Source organism: Neophocaena asiaeorientalis, unplaced genomic scaffold (genome assembly GCF_003031525.2).
Source record: "Neophocaena asiaeorientalis asiaeorientalis breed wild unplaced genomic scaffold, Neophocaena_asiaeorientalis_V1.1 scaffold91, whole genome shotgun sequence".
NCBI lineage: Eukaryota > Metazoa > Chordata > Mammalia > Artiodactyla > Phocoenidae > Neophocaena > Neophocaena asiaeorientalis.
This window is the reverse complement of record NW_020173198.1, coordinates 7,178,520-7,198,766: the sequence shown is the minus strand read 5'-3', so window position 1 is coordinate 7,198,766 and position 20,247 is coordinate 7,178,520. Positions and strand designations below refer to the sequence as shown.

Here is a 20,247-nt window from a genome sequence, read left to right as displayed (position 1 = left end):
TGGGGGGAGCGGGGCGGGGAGATGGATAAACTGACCATCATCTCAGGATGTCTCTTTCTGGCCGCCGATATCTTCGCCATCGCCAGCATCGCCAACCCGGACTGGATCAACACCGGGGAGTCCGCCGGTGAGCGGCGGGCGCGCGGGGCCGGATGGAGGACTGGCTGAGGGCGAAGGGAGGGGAAGGGAGACCCGGCTGAGGAGAAGACCGGGCTGGAGGGTGCGAGGCGGAGGCCGGCCTGAGGAGAAGGGGGCGGAGAGGCGACCCGGGCTGCCGGGCCGGGTGGCCGAGGGGCAGAGGGGATGGCGAAGGGGACGCGCGGGTCGCTAGCGGGACCCCCGGGCGGAGGGGAGCTGCGCCCCAGGCTGAGTGCTAAGTGGCGGAAGGGCGAGGAGACCTGGGCAGGGCTGGCGGTCCTGGACCGGGGAGGGAGAGTGAGGGGAGACAGCCGGCGACCTGAGGGACTGTGGAGGAACGAGCTTAGTCCTGGACTTAAACAAACAAACAAAAGTCATGGTGGGAGACGGGAGGAAACTGAGGCGCACTGTGAAGGAATTAGAAACCCGCCGGGGAGGCTGGGGCCGGGAGCGAGGCAGCCTATGGAGTGTGAGAGACACCCGAGAGCTGATGGTCGATGAGAGACCAAGAGGAGTCGGGTCCGACCGCTGACGTCCCCCCACCTCTCCCCAGGAAGCGGCGTCCGGGGGAGAGGTCCGGGCGGGGCCGGGTTCATGGTGCCGGGAGCAGTGGTGCCGGTGGAGGGCGCCGGATGAGAGCCCCCTGCCCGCGCCCCCGCCCAGCCCCTGCTCACTTGGCAGTGTTTGAGATGCATGTGGCTTCCGAGTTTCCCTTTGACGTCTGTGTGGTTATAATTTTGCTTTATTTTAGGCCCCGGAGCTGTAATAACCTTAATAATAAACTTCATTTTATGGAGCATCACAAAACGCTTTAGCGATCCTAATAGTAGTTTCAAAATTAAATAACACATTAGAGTTGCAGGCAGCCCAGTAGCAGTGCCTGCTCTAACACCACGGAGCTGTGGGCAGCAGAGACAAGGTGGTGCCCTCAGGAAAGAGGCAGGCATCTTTCTGAAGGGTATCCTAGGTGAATGCCCTTGCACGATTTTTCTCAGCTCGGGCCACCCTCCACCCTCCCACACACACACTCACTCACACTCACCCAGACCTGTGAGACCAAACCTTTAATTAATGTAACAGCTGCAGGGAGAGCTGATGGGAATAAAGGAATGAGCTTGTTTTCTAACTGCTTGTTCAGTGCAGATGAAGGGAATAATGGGGGGTGGGAATGTCAGACTCCCTCCATGAATAATTTGTTGTAAGAATGTATCACTATGCTGTCAAACTTACTTCTTAAGTATTACTTATGGTTCTGTATTTATCCTGCAATATTTTTAGCCCTTAAAAAAAGCTGTGGCTGGGACATTTGTTGCTTCCTCCTCCGTTCTCTCCCCCATCTAGACCTAGTAACACAAAATCATGCCGTCAGATTTACTGGTTATTAAAATAACACTAAAAATTTCTGCTCCTTTTCTTGCCTATATAGTCTTAGCAGAGTTCTTAATTGTAAAGCATATATGATTGTTATGTGACCCTATAGAGGTGTTAGCTAATGCTACAGTGGTAATATTGCAATATATAAATGTATCAAACACTTAGTGCACCTTAAACATACACAATGTTATATGTTAATTATATCTCAGTTTTTTAAACTGTAAAGCATATAAAGAAAATATCAATGATTTAGAATTTGGTGAAACTATGGGCTTTGTTTCTGAAAATACTGGTGATGTCAGTGTTAGTACTAGTTTGTAGTTATATGTGTGATGTCCAGTTCATGACCTGTTGTTGTTTTTATCCTGATTATGGGTGCAACGACTCCTTTTATGAGACTTTCTTTGAGACTTAACATACTTAGGGCAAACATACTTAGGGGCAAAGAGGTTCACTGTTCTAGCAGATCTTTTTTTGTAAAGAAGTTTCAAGTGGAATCCCAATGTATAAAATAGACTAAATGTCCATGGGAAAGATAGAGTTGAGAGAGGGAAGAGAGAGATAAGTAATAGCATAACATTCCTGAGATGTTATGCTCTATTATATTTGAAAGAAAGCAAGAATAGGATGAATACAACTCCTTCAAAGTAGGCAAAGTCATCTGCTGTGAGTTGCCTTGGAGATGGGAGGGACAGAAGTCCAAGGTTTGAAAGAAGTAGAAGATGTTTGAAATAAATAAATAGTTGTGAGAGAAAGCATGCCAACCAGAGACAGTAGGATTATCTAGCAGTGTGGACACTTCATTGAAGTCAGTGGTCATGAACATACAGTGTGATAATGGATCTGCTTTGTTGACTGTCTCTGGTAGTGCTCAACTACTTTGTCACCAGTGTGTGGTGAAAGCCAATAGAAGGCTTCATTCAGGGTTGGGATTTGCCAGATACATGCAACAGAATGACAGAGGAGCAAAGGTGTTTAGGGTGTTAGTCAAAATATTGTAATGATGGCTCATGAAATCTTAGCTGGATAAAGAGTGAAAGTGAAAAGGGAAAAAGCTGGTATATTTGTCATTGAATAGCAGTTGGTATATGGTCAGTGGAATAGTTGACCTGGGCCCAGTGGAGCTGAAGACTTGACTGGGAGTGATTGATACAGCAGAATGGAAGGGCAGGGCATTGTGGGCACCAGGTCCAGAGTGTGACAGTGGTGATGTGTGGCTGAAGTGGCGTGGAGGCAGTGATTTTTTTTTTTCTAACAGTTTCCCTTGCCATCTCAAGATATCTTCAGTTAAATATTCTGTGGCTAGAAAGAGGAATAGGAGGAGATAGTAAGAACAGGGGGAAATTGTTCAAAATCGTATCTAACCCGTTTTTTTTTTTTTTTTTTTGGCCTAACCACTGTACTGGCAGGGAATCCCCTAACCCGCATTTCTTACGGCTAAATATGTCAGACAATAAGCCCCCCCAAATGTAAAATGAATGAGATGGTATGGTATGTTCCTTTGTTCACTCTTGGGCTTTTGCATTGTGATAAGATGCACCTGAACTTTGCCTAGTGTTTGAGCTTGTATGCTCACTGTACTCTTTTACCTGGACAGATCCAGTCTTGAGTTTAAAAAAAAAAAATCAGTGCAAAGTTATACTTTCCAAATCAATGAAACGTTTACAGGAAGTTCAGTTAAGATCTCAGAGGTGACAGGACTAGCTTTATGCTAAGATCTGCATAAAAGTGACTTCACCTGGTAGCAAAAAGTTAATGTGTTGATTCCCTTTGGTGCGTTATACATTGTACAAAAGTCTTGATTGTGATGTTTTTACTGCAGTTTTTTAAATGAACAAAATATGTTTTGAAAATAGAACTCCTGGAGCCTGAAAGGTTCTGTAGAATGTAGTTTGAAAACCACTTCAGTAAACTAGTAAGGGAAAGTTTAGGATTCAGATCCAGACCTTATCACTTACTAACTCTGTTACTTTGGAAAAGTTACCTAGCCTCTCTCCTTATAGTTCCCCTTCTGTAAAATAAGGGTAATAATATTTTCCATCTCAATGGATTGTTGTGATGATTGAGTTAATCCATGTAAAACATTTAGAACAGTGCCTGACACATAGGAAGTGCTCAGTAAAATTTAGATATTGTTATATTGCTGTTCTAGTTTATAACAGGTGTCGGAATCCCAATTTTGAAACTAAAGCTCAGAACTTATTACTGTGAGAACCGACACAGTTTCTTTATTAGATGTTCTTGGAAATGAAGAAACATCAAGAATAATATAGCCAGGCTTAGTGTAAGTCAAATAAATTTGTCTTCCCTCTTGGCTTTGGACTTCTCCATCGCTGTTCCTCCTCTTTCAGTCTCTCATCTCCATATTCTAGTGTCTCTACTCCTCAGCTTCTACTTGAACTACCACAAAAGGAAATGAAATATCCTGAAACAAAAAGCTGAGTAGAAGAACTTCCTAAAATCCCAACTAATAAACTATATTACCGTAATATTATGGACCGTGCTTCATACCAGCAGTTTTTATAGTATTGGCCCCAATACAGAGAAAGCATGTTTCTTTAATTTTCATCTGTGTGTGATAGCATTTCCTGAGTTTGTTCTAATAGCTTGCGGATTATGCACACAAACTTTTAAAGATATGATGACTGCCACCTTATTTATTTATTTTTTTACTCATTCTTTTTCTTTTTAAAATTGTTTAGATTGGATGTTAGGGTGTCTAAGGAGTCTCAGTAACACCCTCTTCCCTACTTATATCCTGAACTAATTGAGAAAAAAAAAGAATAAGATAATTAGGAGCCAAAATATTATTTATTATTGATAAAGAGGATATTGGAGAATGTGGCTTATATCCTTGGACAAGTCGCTTCCTCTTACTGGGCCTCAGAATTGAACAGACTTAACTGTCCAATCCCGGGCAGGACTTGGGACCTGCCCTATAAGACTTCCAGCATGAAAGAACAGAAGAGATGAATGCTCCCTTTAGGCAACTTGCTCCCAAGGGCAAAAAGTTGGACCACTTATGCCCAGTTTTTTCTCCTGAACTGTCAGTCAGATGAAGTCATTCCTCCTGATCTGAGAAGGATTGAGTGAGGGGACACAGATAAGCTAAGATATTCTAACAGCCACACCTCTACCCCGCCCCTCATGGATAGAAACATCAGAAATGGGAAAAAAGCATTACCTGGTTGAAACCCAGGATATGGCTGGCATTTTGCAAGGAAGAATTTTCTTTTTCCTCAAGTACAAAGACTGGCAGATGCTTGGGGAAATAAAAGACTTTGTGGGGAGGGTTTCATTTCCCATTCTGTTACTCACTACGCTCTCCACAGGAAATGCTGGTGAACCTCAGATAGGGGACTGTGGGCTTGACATCTATCACATAAGAGTTCAAGATCTTTAGGTAGATCCTAGCCTACAAGTTGGGAGTCTTTGGTTTAAAGCATTAAAATTACAAGCTTCCCAAGCAGACCCGTTTATTAAATGCTAGAAAATTGTTAAATAATAAGCCTTCTCCTGAACTGTGACAACTTCAGTAATCACAAAGTTGGTTTGGTGTGAAGGAGCTCTGTAACATCAGTTGTTAAACAAACCTATCTATAACTTTGTCTTGTTAATCATCTTGGACATGACTTACAGAGAAGGACATAATTGGGTTACCTAAGAGGGCAAAAATCTTGAGATTGTGCTTTTCTTTAATTTAAAAAGCATTAACAAAACTTTCAATGGCCTTTTGAGTCTTTTTCCAGTAAATTTCTTTTTTAAAAGCAGCTTTATTGAGATATAATTCACATAACCATAAAATTCACCTATTTAAAGTGTACAATGCAGTGGCTTTTAGTATATTCATAAAGTTGTGCCACCATCACCACAGTCAATTTTAGAATATTCTCAGTACTCCACAAAGAAACCCCAGATGCCTTAGCTATCACCCTCCACCTTCCTGGTTCTTAGTCAGTCTGCTTTCTGTCTTGGTAGATTTGCCTATTCTAGACATTTCATATAAATGGAGTCATACAATATGTGGTCTTTTGTGATTGGCTTCTTTCACTTAGCATAACATTTTCAAGGTTTATCCATATTATAGCAAGTATCAGCAGTTCATTTCTTCTTATTGCCAACTAGTGTGGTATATCCCCGTTTATTTATCCATTCATCAGTTGATGGAAATTTGGGCCAGTAAATTTCTTTGCCTTCCAAGAATAACATTTCTTCATAATGGTAAAGGGGTATAAAATTTTTTCCTTGTTTTTTTTTTTTTTAATGGAAGATTGTTTTTTTTTGGCTGTGTTGGGTCTTTGTTGCTGTGCGGGGCTACTCTTCATTGCGGTGTGCGGGCTTCTCATTGCGGCGGCTTCTCTTGTTGCAGAGCACGGGCTCGAGGAGCATGGGCTTCAGTAGTTGTGGCACACATGCTCAATAGTTGTGGCTCACAGGCTCAGTAGTTGTGGCGCACGGGCTTAGTTGCTCTGCGGCATGTGGGATTTTCCCCGACCAGGGCTCAGTCCTGTGTCCCCTGCATTGGCAGGTAGATTCTTAACCACTGTGCCACTAGGGAAGTCCTCCTTGGTTTTTTAAAAAGTAACATTATCAGTATTATTTACTTCAACATATCAAATAAGAACTTTGAATAAAAATTCAAAGACCTCACAGCTAGAGAGAGAAAACCCGCACGCCACAACTAGAGAGAAGCCCTTGCACTGCAACGAACATACCACGCACCACAATGAAAGATCCTGCATGCCTCAAGGAAGGTCCCACGTGCCACAACTAAGATCCAGTACAGCCAAAAAGAACCCCCAAAATCAAAGGCCAGTCTTTTTACAGTGTTCACAGGTCGTACTTGAAACTTGAAATCACTTATAATACTGTGAATTTCACAGCATAGGCCAGATTTTCCAATGTGAGATTATATTTCCTGAACAAAGCATTTATTCCCTTTACAACCTTAGTTCCAGAAAGCCTCTGTTTTTACCATTATCAACAGAGATGTAGCCACTTCAGGATGAAGGGTGTAAGCTAGTTGGCCTATAAGTTTGGAGAAGGGGAATTTGGGACCAAGAACATGGACAGAAGCCATGAGAGAATGGAAAAATCTAAGAGGAAGGAAATTCCGAAAAAGATATTACAGAGTGATGACTACTGTTGCATTTATTAGACGCAACCAGACTTGTTGAATTTTTCCTCACTCGACTGCCTGAGCCCCTTTCAAAGCTGGCATAGTAGGAGTCGTATACGTCAGTCCTCCACTGTTCAGCTTAGTGTGTCCTAAAATAGTGTTGTTGTTTAACCCCTTTCCTCATAAATATTGAGTTTGTATTGGAGTTGCAGTGTAGTAAAATGGTCCTATGGGATTTGAGTCAGACATATCTAGATTTGATTCTTGGATTCCCTTTTTATGAGTTTTATGATTTGGGGCATGTAATTTGATTTCTCAGCTGTAAAATGGGGATGATATATTTATCTCAAAGGATGCTTGTGAGAAAATAAAATGTGGCATATGAAGAATTGGCACACGGTCTAATACATAGCAAATGCTCAAATGTTAGTATTATTATATGAAAGATCAAAACATCTGAATTTTAAAATATTTCCCTTTTGTATTATTTGTGTTATTTATTTACTTATATCTTGCCTTGTTCTAAAAAAGTTTTAAGGCAACACGATGTGTCTGTATTGAATATTTCTGAAGTCCTACTTGGGGAGGGGAGGTCTCTGGGAAGATAGACTTTGAGGTCAGTTGTAGTGGTGATATAAGCTTAATGGGATACACGTAAGTACCAAAACCAAGGAATGCATTGGGTTTATATGTTTCTGGAACAGACTAAAGAGGTTTTCTAAGTGAAAGGCAGCCTGGCATAGTGGAAAGGGCTCACAGCTTTGGGGGCTAAACCAACATGTAGTCAAATCCCAGTCCCACTATTTGCTAGCCATGTAATTGATCTTAGACAAGTTGTCTTTGAGGGTTTTTTATTAATAAAAATTATATCATTCAGATGTACTTAATACCTCTTGCAGTACTTCCAATTGTTATGCAGGTTCAGACCCCAACTTTCTGTTCTTTTGTAGATTAGAGTAATATCTGCAGCGCACTGTGAAAATCATTTATTTTGTAAGTTTTTTTTTTTTGGCTGTGCTGGGTCTTCATTGCTGCATGCGGGCTTTCTCTAGTTGTGGTGAGTGGCAGGCTACTCTTCGTTGCGGTGTACGGGCTTCTCATTGCGGTGGCTTCTCTTGTTGCAGAGTACAGGCTCTAGGCGCATGGGCTCAGTAGTTGTGGCACATGGCCTTAGTTGCCCCGTGGCACGTGGGATCTTCCCGGACCAGGGATGGAACCTGTGTCCCCTGCATTGACAGTCGGATTCTTAACCACTGGACCACCAGGGAAGTCCCGGAAGTTATTTTTAAAGGGATATAGTGGTCTGTAAAGCTTTACAGTTGGAGTATAGAGAGTCAATTAGTCTCACCTCAAAGGCTGAAAATAAGTTTGAAATATATGAGATAGTTGTTCCTTAATAGAATAGTACAACTGAATAGCAAATAGTACAACTGAAAATTTAGTTTTTGGCATAAAATTTCTTCTAGTTGTCATTAGCTTCCTCAGTGCAACTGTGAATCTTTGAATTTTTTCATACCCCATTTCAATGCATACTTAAGCAGTGGGCCATATTACATAATCTTATAGGGGAGATTTAGACGTGTAGTAAAGTATTACTGTTTATGAAATTGTTATTATTGAATTATAAATAAGAGCTTAATCGTGCAACCTGAATGGATAATTGTTTACATAGTGACCTTGTTTTATGTCTTCTAAGTAACCCAAGAAATTAGGTTGTACAGTGACAGCAATGACAATGTATAGGTATAAATTTCATATTTACAACTTTGTTTATGATGATTTATGTAAACATGACATTCATATCTTTTTGGTTGTCAGAATGTTTTATTTTCAAGCACTGAAATTACACATTTTTTCCAAGTACTTTTTGGAATTCTTTGCCCAACTAGCAGCTAGCTGCTGAAAAGTTTGATACTTATAAAACCTGGTCCACTGGTAACAACAGGTTGGGGGTAGTAGTAACATTATTTTATTCTTTATTGACTGTAGACTGATGAAAAAGTAATATTTAGCAAAGCTATTGTTGAAATACTAGAGAGGTTAGATAAGAGCATGAGGGAGGATCCTTAAAAATCAAGGTACCTAAAAGTAAATATCTGGATCAAAATCACTTTTCAATAGTATACCTCTGTAAACTTTACTATGTATTCTCTCATTAGCTATAAATTACAGCTAAATTACATATCCTTACTGAATATGACATGGGCAAGTAGGACGCAGTAGTCCTTTGGGATTTATTGCTTTAGAGTTGACAAAATAAAGATTTGGGTATTGCTATCAATGATACTCACATGTATTTATGAGTATATATAAACCAGCAAGTATAATTTGCTTACATGAAGTTTCAGTATATGACTTCAGTTTTGAAGCAAACATTTCTTTGAATTGCTGAATTTTTTTTTTAATTGGGAGGAAAAGACTGTACTTTTTATGTGTCTTTATACTAGCTTTGCTATAAATAAAAGGTCACATTTGGTATTTTGACACTTGCTGTTGTGTATATTGAGCAAAAAGGCAGCTGCTGACTTTTAATATAGATCTGTTCAACCAGAGACCATATACTGCTATCGTTAGAGATTTAAAAAGAGTAAAGAAAATGCAGTTGGTTGGGTCAAGTAAGAAAATGGGAGAGGAGAATTTCACTAGGTCTCCCCACTTGTGGTCTATTCACAGTAAGTTATTCACATGGAACATTATTGGGTCTACTTTCAGCTATAATAATAGAAATTTTTTTCAAAAATAGATAGGACATGTTCAAATTAAGGCAGAGATTTTCAAAGCCATTTCATTTATATGACCATTTCATTTATAAAGTACCATCCATTTTAATAAAATAAATCTTTAATTTACTATGAGTATTCTGTAAATCTTCCCGTAGATATTTCGTATACCACTATACTTTATTCCAGACAGTCTCACAACAGATGTTTATTAAGGTATGTGTGGTCTGTAAGGAACTGTACTAAATATCCTGAGGGATTGCATTTAAGCAAATGAAAAAGTATTTTATCCTTGAGGAACCTGTACTGTGTTTGGGAAGATAAAGTTATATACATAAGAAATAAGTGTCATAGGTGATGAAACTACTTTCTGCCCAGGTGGTTGAGGAGGAGGTAGAATTTGAGCTTAATAGATTATACATTTAATGATGAGTATTTATGAAACTCAATTCTTTCTTTTTTTTTTTTTTTTGGCCGCGTCCTGCGGCATGTGAGATCTTAGTGCCCCGAGCAGGGATCGAACACATGCCCACTGCACTGGGAGTATGGAGTCTTAACCACTGGACCGTCAGGGAAGTACCAATGATGGTATTTAAATAATTAGGAAGACTTGGGCAGTGCTTGAAAGTGGAATGGCAATGAGTAAACATATATAGAAGACAGGGAAATTTCCATTTCAGTTCATTTCTATACATCGCTGCTAAATTTATCTTTCTAAAGGATAAGGATAGTAATAATTGCAAATACTTATATAGCATTTACTTTATGACAGATACTTTTCTAGGCACTTTACATGTATGAACTAATTTAATCCTCACAGCATCCCTAAGTGCTGTTAGCCCCACAGAGATACAGAGAAATTAAGTAACTTGCCCAAGGTCACATAACTGGTAAGTGGAAGAGCTGAGGTTTGAATCCAGGAACTGTAGCTCCAGCGTCCTGGCTCTTAACCACTGCATATGCTTGAAACAGAAACCTTCAGTGACTCTTCATCTGCCATAGCACAGAAGGCACTCACTCAAGGATCTTCACAATATGGCTCTTGCTTACCTTTCCAACCTTAGATCCTACATTTTCCCTATGTGGATCTACATTCCAGCCCCTCTGTATTACTTTGTTTCCTAAATGCGATCTATAGTCTCATCTCTAAATCTTTGTTTATGTTGTTTATTCTCAGTCTGAAATGCCCTCTCACTCTTCACAGTTCCTGTTGTATCAGCATCCTACCCATCTTCCAAGCGTGTGTCAACTGCTGCCTTCATAAAAACCTTTTTTGATCCCCTACCTAAAGTGATTTTTCCCTCTTGCATGTTTTTCATGGTAGCATATCCATATCATCGTTATATGTGTGTTACTTGCCCTGTTTTCTAGTGTAGATTTTTTTAAAATAAATTTATTTATTTTCGGCCACGTTGGGTCTTTGTTGCTGCGCACAGGCTTTCTCTAGTTGCAGCTAGTGGAGGCTTCTTACTGTGGTGGCTTCTCTTGTTGTGGAGTATAGGCTTTAGGCGCGGGCTTCAGTAGTTGCGGCGCACGGGCTTAGTTGCTCCATGGTATGTGGGGTCTTCCTTGACCAGGGCTCAAACCCGTGTTCCCTGCATTGGCAGGCAGATTCCTAACCACTGTGCCACCAGGGAAGTCCCTCTAATGTAGATTTTTAAAGTTCCTTAAGAACAGGGCATAAAATTTATTGGTCTCTGTACCTTAGGTAGCACTCACGCCAAGCTTGCACATGGCAGGAAAGAGGAAGTGTTATGGTTGACACTAAGATTTTGAACCCGGAGTAGGGAATAGAACTGGGAACTTTGGAGAGTGAGCTGCTTTAAGGACAAAAGTGATGATTTTGGTTTAGACGTTATGTTTGAAGTGAGAGTAGAATTCAAATATCAAAGCAGAAAGGAGCTAGTCAGGAAAGAGGACTATTTGGCATTCCTAGTTGTCTTATCTCATTTTCACAAACACGATACTTACATTGTTACATATGCCAAATTTTTGTTCAATAACTGCATGTCCACAAAATTCATTCTTAATTTTTTTGACAGATTATCAGTTGGTTTTTATTTTGGAAAGTAAGGTCCAGCAACCATCTAGTTATTCCCAACTTTGAAAAGATATTATAAGATGAAAGTTAATTTGTAGGTTGATTAGTTGATTCTGTGGGTCAATACAGAAATTAGATTCCTAAGCAAGTCTGTAAGGCCATGTTATAACTGAAACATTTACTTCTGCATCAAAAAAAAATAGTAGAAAGCAATACAGTTGTATTACTAATAAATAGCTTTTAAAATGTTAAAAAGGAATAAGAAATGGTGGCTTATTTCTCTGATCCTTTAATTTGTCAATTTGACTTTAAAACTTACGACATTTCTTCTGTGTGATATAAGTGCTTCACTGAGATTCTTCTTACATTTGTCAACAATATTTTGGGTCATTTTTTTACTTACAAATTGCCCTGTCAAAGGAAGAAAAAGGACTTGCAGAAAATGTATGTTTAAGAGATTTCCTGAAGTGGAATAACCTGAGATATAATTAACTCAGTGGAGATGAGGAAGATTGGTATGAGTGCATGAATGTGCATGTGATATGTATGGTGCATGATGGTGGTGAGTGGACATGGGGAAGATAAGGAACTTGTAATGGGTAAAACAAAGTGATACAGAATAGGCTAGATCCAACGCTCCTCATTCAACCCCCATGGGAGGGGCCGTGAGTCCTGGCTAGTATGGTTACTGTTTGTTGAGGGGCCCTGTGAATGGATGGAAGGAGGAGGAAAACAGTATTTTATATGCCAATTGGGGTACAAAATGGTACAAATTAAGTTTTTTTTTTTTTTTTTTTTTGCGGTACGCCGGCCTCTCACTGTTGTGGCCTCTCCCGTCGCGGAGCACAGGCTCCGGACGCGCAGGCTCAGCGGCCATGTCTCACGGGCCCAGCCGCTCTGTGGCATGTGGGATCTTCCCAGACCAGGGCACGAACCTGTGTCCCCTGTGTCCGGCAGGCGGACTCTCAACCACTGCGCCGCCAGGGAAGCCCCCAAATTAAGTATTTTTAACTTGAGGAGTACCTCTATTGAAACTTGGCTTCTAGTTTAGGCTTTGCTGTAGATGTTTTGTTTGTGCTTGAAAAATTACCTAAATGTTTATTCTTTATTTTCCCCAACCAAAAAATAGTTCTGTGTTCCTCCTTCACCCTCATGAATCCCATCTCTTGATTTAAAATAAAAGTGGGTATATATGATACATTGAATTCTTAGAAAATTATTTTATTAAGAAAGTTATAGTGAAAGGAGTATGGGGGTGAAGCCAGAAATCAGTTCAAATTCTGGCTCTGCCATTTCCCAACTATGTGGCTTTGGACTTGTTGTTCGGCCTCTGAGTTTTAGTTTCCTCATCTATAAATGGGGATAATACCTCTTATCTTGCAAAGTGGCTGTACGAATCAAAGTTAATATACCTGAAACACCTACCACAGTACAGTCACCTATGATAGATAGCTGTTGTTAAGCAACTAAATGGATTAATCTGTTATCACATGTGATACATAAAATAAAATGTTGCAATTGGCTATTTGCCCATCATATAGTCACCAAAAGCAATCTGATTTTTTAAAAAAATATTTATTTATTTATTTTTGGCTGCATTGGGTCTTCGTTGCTGCACATGGGCTTTCTCTAGTTGTGGCGGGTGGGGGCTACTCTTTGTTGCGGTGCGCAGGCTTCTCATCGTAGTGGCCTCTCTTGTTGTGGAGCATGGGCTCTGGGTGTGCAGGCTTCAGTAGTTGTGGCACGTGGGCTCAGTAGTTGTGGCTCGCGGGCTCTAGTGCACAGGCTCAGTAGTTGTGGCACATGAGCTTAGTTGCTCGGCGGCACGTGGGATCTTCCCGGACCAGGGCTCGAACCCGTGTCCCCTGCATTGGCAGGTGGATTCTTAACCACTGTGCCACCACGGAAGTCCTGATTTTCTTTTAAACTAGGGTGTATCACTGTGTTAGACCTGGTTGACCCTATCATTTTTACCATATATGCTGTACGATGCCCCTGATGCTTAACCTGGATTGCTGCCTTCTTCCTTCCACCTTAGTGCACTAAGAGAAAAAAGTACCAGGAAGCCTATTTAAATGTTTTTATACAAGTTCTGTTCTGCATATCAAAGGTAACATGTATTTGGGGATTTTCCAGTAATGATGACATATTATACTAAACCATTAATATTCTGTCAACCTTCTTACTCTAGCTAACATTTGCTAAGTGGGTTATGGATGTAGTCTGCCGTCCTAAAGTAGATTTCTCCCTAACCAGCTAAGTATATAAGTCATGACGCTGACCTCATTAGTTGAAGTCAGTAACCAAGTATAAAGATTTCTAAAAGTAAAGGGTGATTGATAATCACAGGTAGCCTGTAAGATAATTTGTTACAGTCCTATTCATTTGCTTATTATGAGCATAAAATGAGAAACTCTTTATATTTTCTTATCCTGTAGATAAAATAATTACTTTGAGAGTCTAAAGTTTTAAAATCATTAATTGAATCACTTAAAAAACCATAGCAATGAATCTTATTTAAAACAGATGTAGACAGTCATGTTAGATCACCTTTAGGACTCCTGCTCTCAGTAACATTTAATGTGTTAGGATCAGAAGACAAACTCATGGGGCTCCCCCGGTGGCACTAAAAAAAAAAAAAAAAATTAAAAAAAAAAAAAAAAAAAAAAAAAAGAAGACAAACTCATGTATGTTGAAGTGTGGCTGATATAGGACTAACCCCCAGAGCTTTGGAGGACTATTTCTACCATCCAGTAGGTAGCTATCATCCATCAACCATTTACAATCACACCAGTAGCCAGTAAGATGTCTGCTTTAAGTGGACCACCCTTGTATTTAAGATTTCATTTTATTTTATTGTTTTGACTTACAAGTTTTATTTTATTTTAAAATTTTTATTGGAGTATAGTTGATTTACAGTGTTGTGTTAGTTTCTGCTGTACAGCAAAGTGAATCAGTTATACATACACATATATCTACTCTTTGTTTAGATTCTTTTCCCATATAGGTCATTACAGAGTATTGAGTAGAGTTCCCTGTGCTATACAGTAGGTCCTTATTAGTTATCTATTTTATATATAGTAGTGTATATATGTCAATCCCAATCTCCCAATTTATCCCTCCCCCTTTAAGATTTTAATTAATGTTATTGTGAATGTCTTCAGAGTTATCAGGGGGGTTGGGTGCATTATTGGTTTTCCCTACTGTGCTATTTCTTTTATTTTTTTTTATTTTTAATTTTTACCTCTATAAATTGTTGGCCGGTGCTTTTGTTCTCTTTGTTAGCCTAGAGTTAACAAAAATACTTTATCCCTCATATATCACCTCCTACTGCCCTCTGCCCTCCCTCTTTAGGAACTTGATGTGGCAAATCCCCACCTTGACTTCAAGCAGTTCACACCCAGGTGAAAAAGTCTGGCTGGCAAATGTCATCAGCCATCCCAAATGGTCAGGACACTGGTGCAGTTCCCACTGACTTCTTGTATCCCCTTAGATATCACCCAAAGCCCTCTACTATGGTTGAGGGCTCCAATCTTCTGAGCTTGGGGTTTTTCTGAGTTAAAAAACTAAAAAGGAAACTCCATCCACTTCTCTGAGGAAGAGGACTGTCTTTTAACTGTATTATTATAAGCAACATAGACACTTACTCCTTTTCTGTGAACTTATTCTTTTCTACATTCCAGAAATTCTTTAGTGATTCTGCTTTGTTGTTGACATTTTCCCATGCTGTTATAGAATTTTTCTACATATATATTGCTTGGGTCATTTCAGTGGGATTTGGAGAAGGAAGGAGAGCAAATTGATTCACTTTATCTCCCAAAGGTGTTTAATAAATGTTAATTGAATGAGAGAAATCAAAAGAGATTTAGTCCATATTTGCTTATCTTTTAAATTTTTATTAATAATGGAAAAGTTGTGATACAGTAATTTTCCTTCACAGGCCCAGCCGCTCCGCGGCATGTGGGATCTTCCCGGACCCGGGCACGTACCCGTGTCCCCTGCATCGGCAGGTGGACTCTCAACCACTGTGCCACCAGGGAAGCCCAGTCACACTTTTTTTTTTAAGGTAAGCCAGAAAAGGTTTAAATTCTGTAGTCCCCATATGGCAAGAACATCTGTGTGACTGGTTAGGATGCAGGAGACATTATAGTTAAGTGGCTAATAACACAGACTCTGGAGTCTGGATTCAAATTCTACCTGTACCACTTGCTAGCAGCATGATCTTGGCCGACATACTTCAGAGGTCTCTTTGAAGGTTAAAAAGTACATGTATATAAAACAGTGCTTGGCACATAGCACTGTGTGTCAACTAAAATTAATGGGACTAACTTTTGAAGATTCTTTGGTATAATCTTTTCAGTAGCCATAGGCAGTTATTTTAAAATTGATCATAAATGCTATGTAGTTTTAGGTTATAGATATAAATGTCACCATACTAGAATATAGATTCTAGCCCGTGGACAAATGGTCAAATTTTTACCCTATATAAAGAATAGTACCACTACTGTAATGAAGGGCAAAGAGGACGCTTTGCTTGAACCACATATGTGTGTCACATATTCAAAAAAATAAATTAAAAATGATAGCAAGAAAGTAAATCCTAGTATTGAATACAAATTGAAACCAGTGAGCCTGACTATATGTCAAATTGATAATGTAACTATCAAGGAAAAAAGAATTAAGTAACTTTTGAACGTAGTGCTTTCTTAATAGTATATAGCCTAAGGGCAAAGAGACCAGCAAAGAAATATTGAACTTAGCAAACCCCCTATAGTAGCTCTTCACAAGAAATGTTATTCCCATTTTGCTGAAAAAGAAGCATATTTAGAGAAGGATTTGCTTGGCATCATTTAATTAGGTGGTAGACTGGATTTAAAAGCCCGTGCTCTGTTCTCTATGCAGCACTACTTTTTTAATTTTTATAGCGTGCTGTTCAGGTGAGTCCCTGGTTTCTTTAGTACCTCCCTTTTCTTGGCATCATCTATAATATTAGTCAGAACCCATTTTCAAGAGCTTCCTTAACCTCTCGCATCTCTTTTCCTTCAAGAATTTCATTCCGTGCAATCATGCCTACCTTTTTGAAATCTGCCTTCCTAAATTAAAGGGTATGTGACACTTCCCACCCTTTTCTTTACGAATTAAGGTGGCCTGACAGATCTTTCTCTTGATTCTCATTCCTCCTACTTCACCAGTAATTAGTTTCCTGCTGAATTATAGCTAGTGTCAAAGTCATGATTACTTACGGGCATAGTCTATTGATAACTGAGCCTGAAAGTTGTAAATGAGAGACCTGCCTTCTTAAAGACATATATCTATTTGTAATTTAACATATCTTTTGGGGATTTGGTGGTGAGACATGTAGCGGGGAGAGTGATAAAGAATGCAATTGTTGGACCTGCATTTTTTCCATGAGAGATAGTAGAAACAAGTATCACTTTATAAACTGTGATTTTGAAATGATTCATTCATTAAAGAAGGCAAACAAAAATAGCAACGAAACAAAGACATAATAACTGGTTGTTAAATGAACTCTGTCCTTTGAAAAGCGAATGATTAAGGGAGAAAATATGTAAATAACTTGAGTACACAAGCTGCTATTTGAGATTTTGCAGAGTAAAAATGATAGGAAGAATTAAACTGTACAAGAATTTAGTTGGATCTTGCTTAAAGTACTTCGTGTTGTAAATCTCCAAACTTACTTTTAAAATAAATTACAGAATTTAAAGAACTTCTTGAATTAGCAGAATCAAAATGGAATTCAGTCTATTTTTTAATCACTCATGAATTACTGTCTTTAAAGTGCATGGCTTTAAAATGTAATTTTAAATAATATACCAGAGAAATTGTCCAGAAAAATCTAGGCCCAGAATTTCAATATAATTTTAAAAGGAAGTAAGGTTGGCAATCAGATTAATTTTTAAAAATTGCTTTTTATTAGAATTAAGAAAGTAAAATAGTGTTATAGTCTTTTATTGGATTAACTGAGTTTCTAAACACCTGGAGAAAATTAATTTAGTATTTCCTGTGCAAAGTTGTTTGTGGAGAATGTGCCATTGTCTGTGGAAACAGGGTCTATGAGACCTCTTTGTTGATGTTTCTAAGGTTTTAACTCTCTGGACAAACATACAAAAAAATTAAACTGTTCTACCAAAATATTACTAAATAGTAAACTTTGAGCACAGTGTCGAATCAGACCTTTTTCATGCTGGTACCTATTCATTTAGCCTGTTATTCAGTTCCTTCATTTGTATTGTTTTGAGAATTAAATGAGCATATGTAAAGCACTTAATAATACCATGAATGGCACTAAAAAAGTGCCCAGAATATAGTGACAGCTATTATTATTTATCCTTTTTCCTCCTCCAGATTTATGAGTGATAGGGCAACAAAATTTATTTTAAGCACCCTTTATTCTAATGTCAAGGTTTTAAAGGAGAGTTTAGGACAAAACCAGATTTTTCTGAACCCAAACACTTGAGATTTTGTTTGGGAAATGAGAAAGACAGATGCCAAATATCTACTCTACTTGTGCAGTGACAAGAAGATTGAATTTCTAATTTGTTTCCTGCCTCAAGCCCTTGCCTTCAGTTCCTTTGTCTCAATATGAAAATTTCTGTATTCGTTTGGAGATTCTTGTCTGACTGAAACAACAAAGAACAGTCTCCAGGAGTTTTAGTATGGCTAGCTAACCATAACTTTCTGGAAGAATATCTGGATGCAGTTTCAGCTTTTAAAGTCTATCATGTTTTATGTCATTAAATTTCTGTAGTTCTAAATTATTGATTTCACTTCTTTTCCTAGGTTGTGCCCATCCATTTTAAGAGCTGTATATCTTTTATGCAGAAAATACAAAGAATGTAGTTGACTATCAATAAAAATTATTATTATCAATTAAGCTACTGGAGTTTTCCCTTCTTAGTTTCAGGATGTAAGCATTACACCAAACACATACATGCATATACGTATATACCCATACATACAAATGTAATTTTCCTTTATTGTGATTACTCAATTGCTTAGGTAGTAGAAGTTATGATATTTGTTTGATTATAATCATTTCAGCAATGTCATGGATAAGCTGCTGGTCCCTGGACTTTAAAGAGAGAGGCTCCGGGACTTCCCTGGAGTTCCAGTGGTTAAGACTCCATGCTTCCAATGCAGGGGGTGCGGATCGGATCCCTGGTCAGGGAACTAAGATCCCACATGCCGCACAGCATGGCCAAAAAAAGGAGAGGATCCTAACATCAGAAGCACATAATAATTAATACTTTGTAAATATCAGAAGGGTGTCTTAAACTTATTTCTAAAACAACTTGTTTTTAAATTGAAGTATAGTTGATTATATTAGTCTCAGGTGTGCAGCACATTGATTCAGTATTTTACAGATTATATTCCATTAAAATTTATTATAAGATAATGGCTGTAATTCCCTGTGCTATATAATATATCCTTGTTGTTTATCTATTTCATACATAGCAGCTTATATTTCTTAATCCCATACCCTTCATTTGCCCCTCTCCCCTTTGGTAACCACTAGTTTTTCTATATCTGTGACTCTTTCCTTTTTTTTTTTTTTTTTTAATGGTACGTGAGTCTCTCACCGTTGTGGCCTCTCCCGCTGCGGAGCACAGGCTCCTGACGCATAGGCTCAGTGGCTGTGGCTCACGGGCCCAGCCGCTGTGCGGCATGCGGGATCCTCCCAGACCGGGGCACGAACCCACGTCCCCTGCATCGGCAGGTGGACCCTCAACCACTGCGCCGCCAGGGAAGCCCACTCTTTCCGTTTTTAATTACCTTTTACTATACTGAACCTCTTTCTTTTAGGAATTGTTATATATAACCTTCTCAGTCATATTTCCTTTAATTTTTCCTTTTCTAAAACCTTATTTTCCCAAAGGCGATAAATTATATATTTCGTGTTCTACATTTACGTTCTGCTTAGCATTCCCTCACTATCGTATATGTGGATGAGTGTATATGATCAGAGCATTGTTTCCTTTACACTTTCTGCAATGTTCATGTTTTTAAAAGTTATAAAAGGTAGATTGTTTAATGTACATTCCTAGCATTTTAAATACTTCCAAGTTCAAAAGTACTCTTTCTCAAGGCTGTTAGATACATGTATGATTCATAACATGAAACAGGGTTGCCTGTTTTTCTTTCTTAATTGAGTTGATATTTATAGTCTTCTAGCCTTATCATCTGTCTACGGAAAAAAAAAATCTAACATACTTTAATGTCATTATCATAGATCTTATGCTTTGAGAAAATTCTCCTTTCTTCAATCTCCTTTCCAGTTTTAAAGCTTTTATCTCTCCTTTCATTGTGTCACCAAAATGTAGTTTGGCAATCAATTGACTTGGAACTTCAGACAATTAAATCTTCTGGACAGAAAATGCTGTTATGTTCTTAAAGGCTTTTCAGCAGTTATTTGGACCTCTCATAGAAATTTCTAAATTACAGGATTGCTAAACAACTTCACACAAAACAATATTTGGCTAAAAAGACCATTTTCTCAGATTCCTTCCCCATAAACCCATGTTTCTCTACCCAACCCCCCAGATTCAGAACGTTTCCTAGCAAAATTTCTTCTGAAGTCCGTTCTTAAGTTAGAAGAAATCTATACAAAGGACAACACCACATCATTTCTTAATCCCATACCCTTCATTTGCCCCTCTCCCCTTTGGTAACCACTAGTTTTTCTATATCCGTGACTCTCCTTTTTAACTTACCTTTTACTCTACTGAACCTCTTTCTTTTAGGAACTGTTATAATCTTCCATATATATGGAATCTATACTGTCTATTCAAACTTGACCCAGACTCAGAACTGATAAGTGCTCTGAGCCTTAGTAT

General features: G+C 38.8%; 1 protein-coding gene across 1 annotated transcript in view; it reads left to right on the top strand.

Moving 5' to 3' along the window:
• The first annotated feature begins 20 nt into the window (after window positions 1–20).
• Window positions 21–20,247, top strand: part of MOSMO (modulator of smoothened) — a 54,304-nt gene continuing 34,077 nt past the window's right edge. The window contains exon 1 of the mRNA XM_024744679.1: window positions 21–127. Coding sequence (XP_024600447.1) covers window positions 22–127 — 106 coding nt within the window. The 5' untranslated portion in view covers window position 21. The remainder of the gene's footprint in view (window positions 128–20,247) is intronic.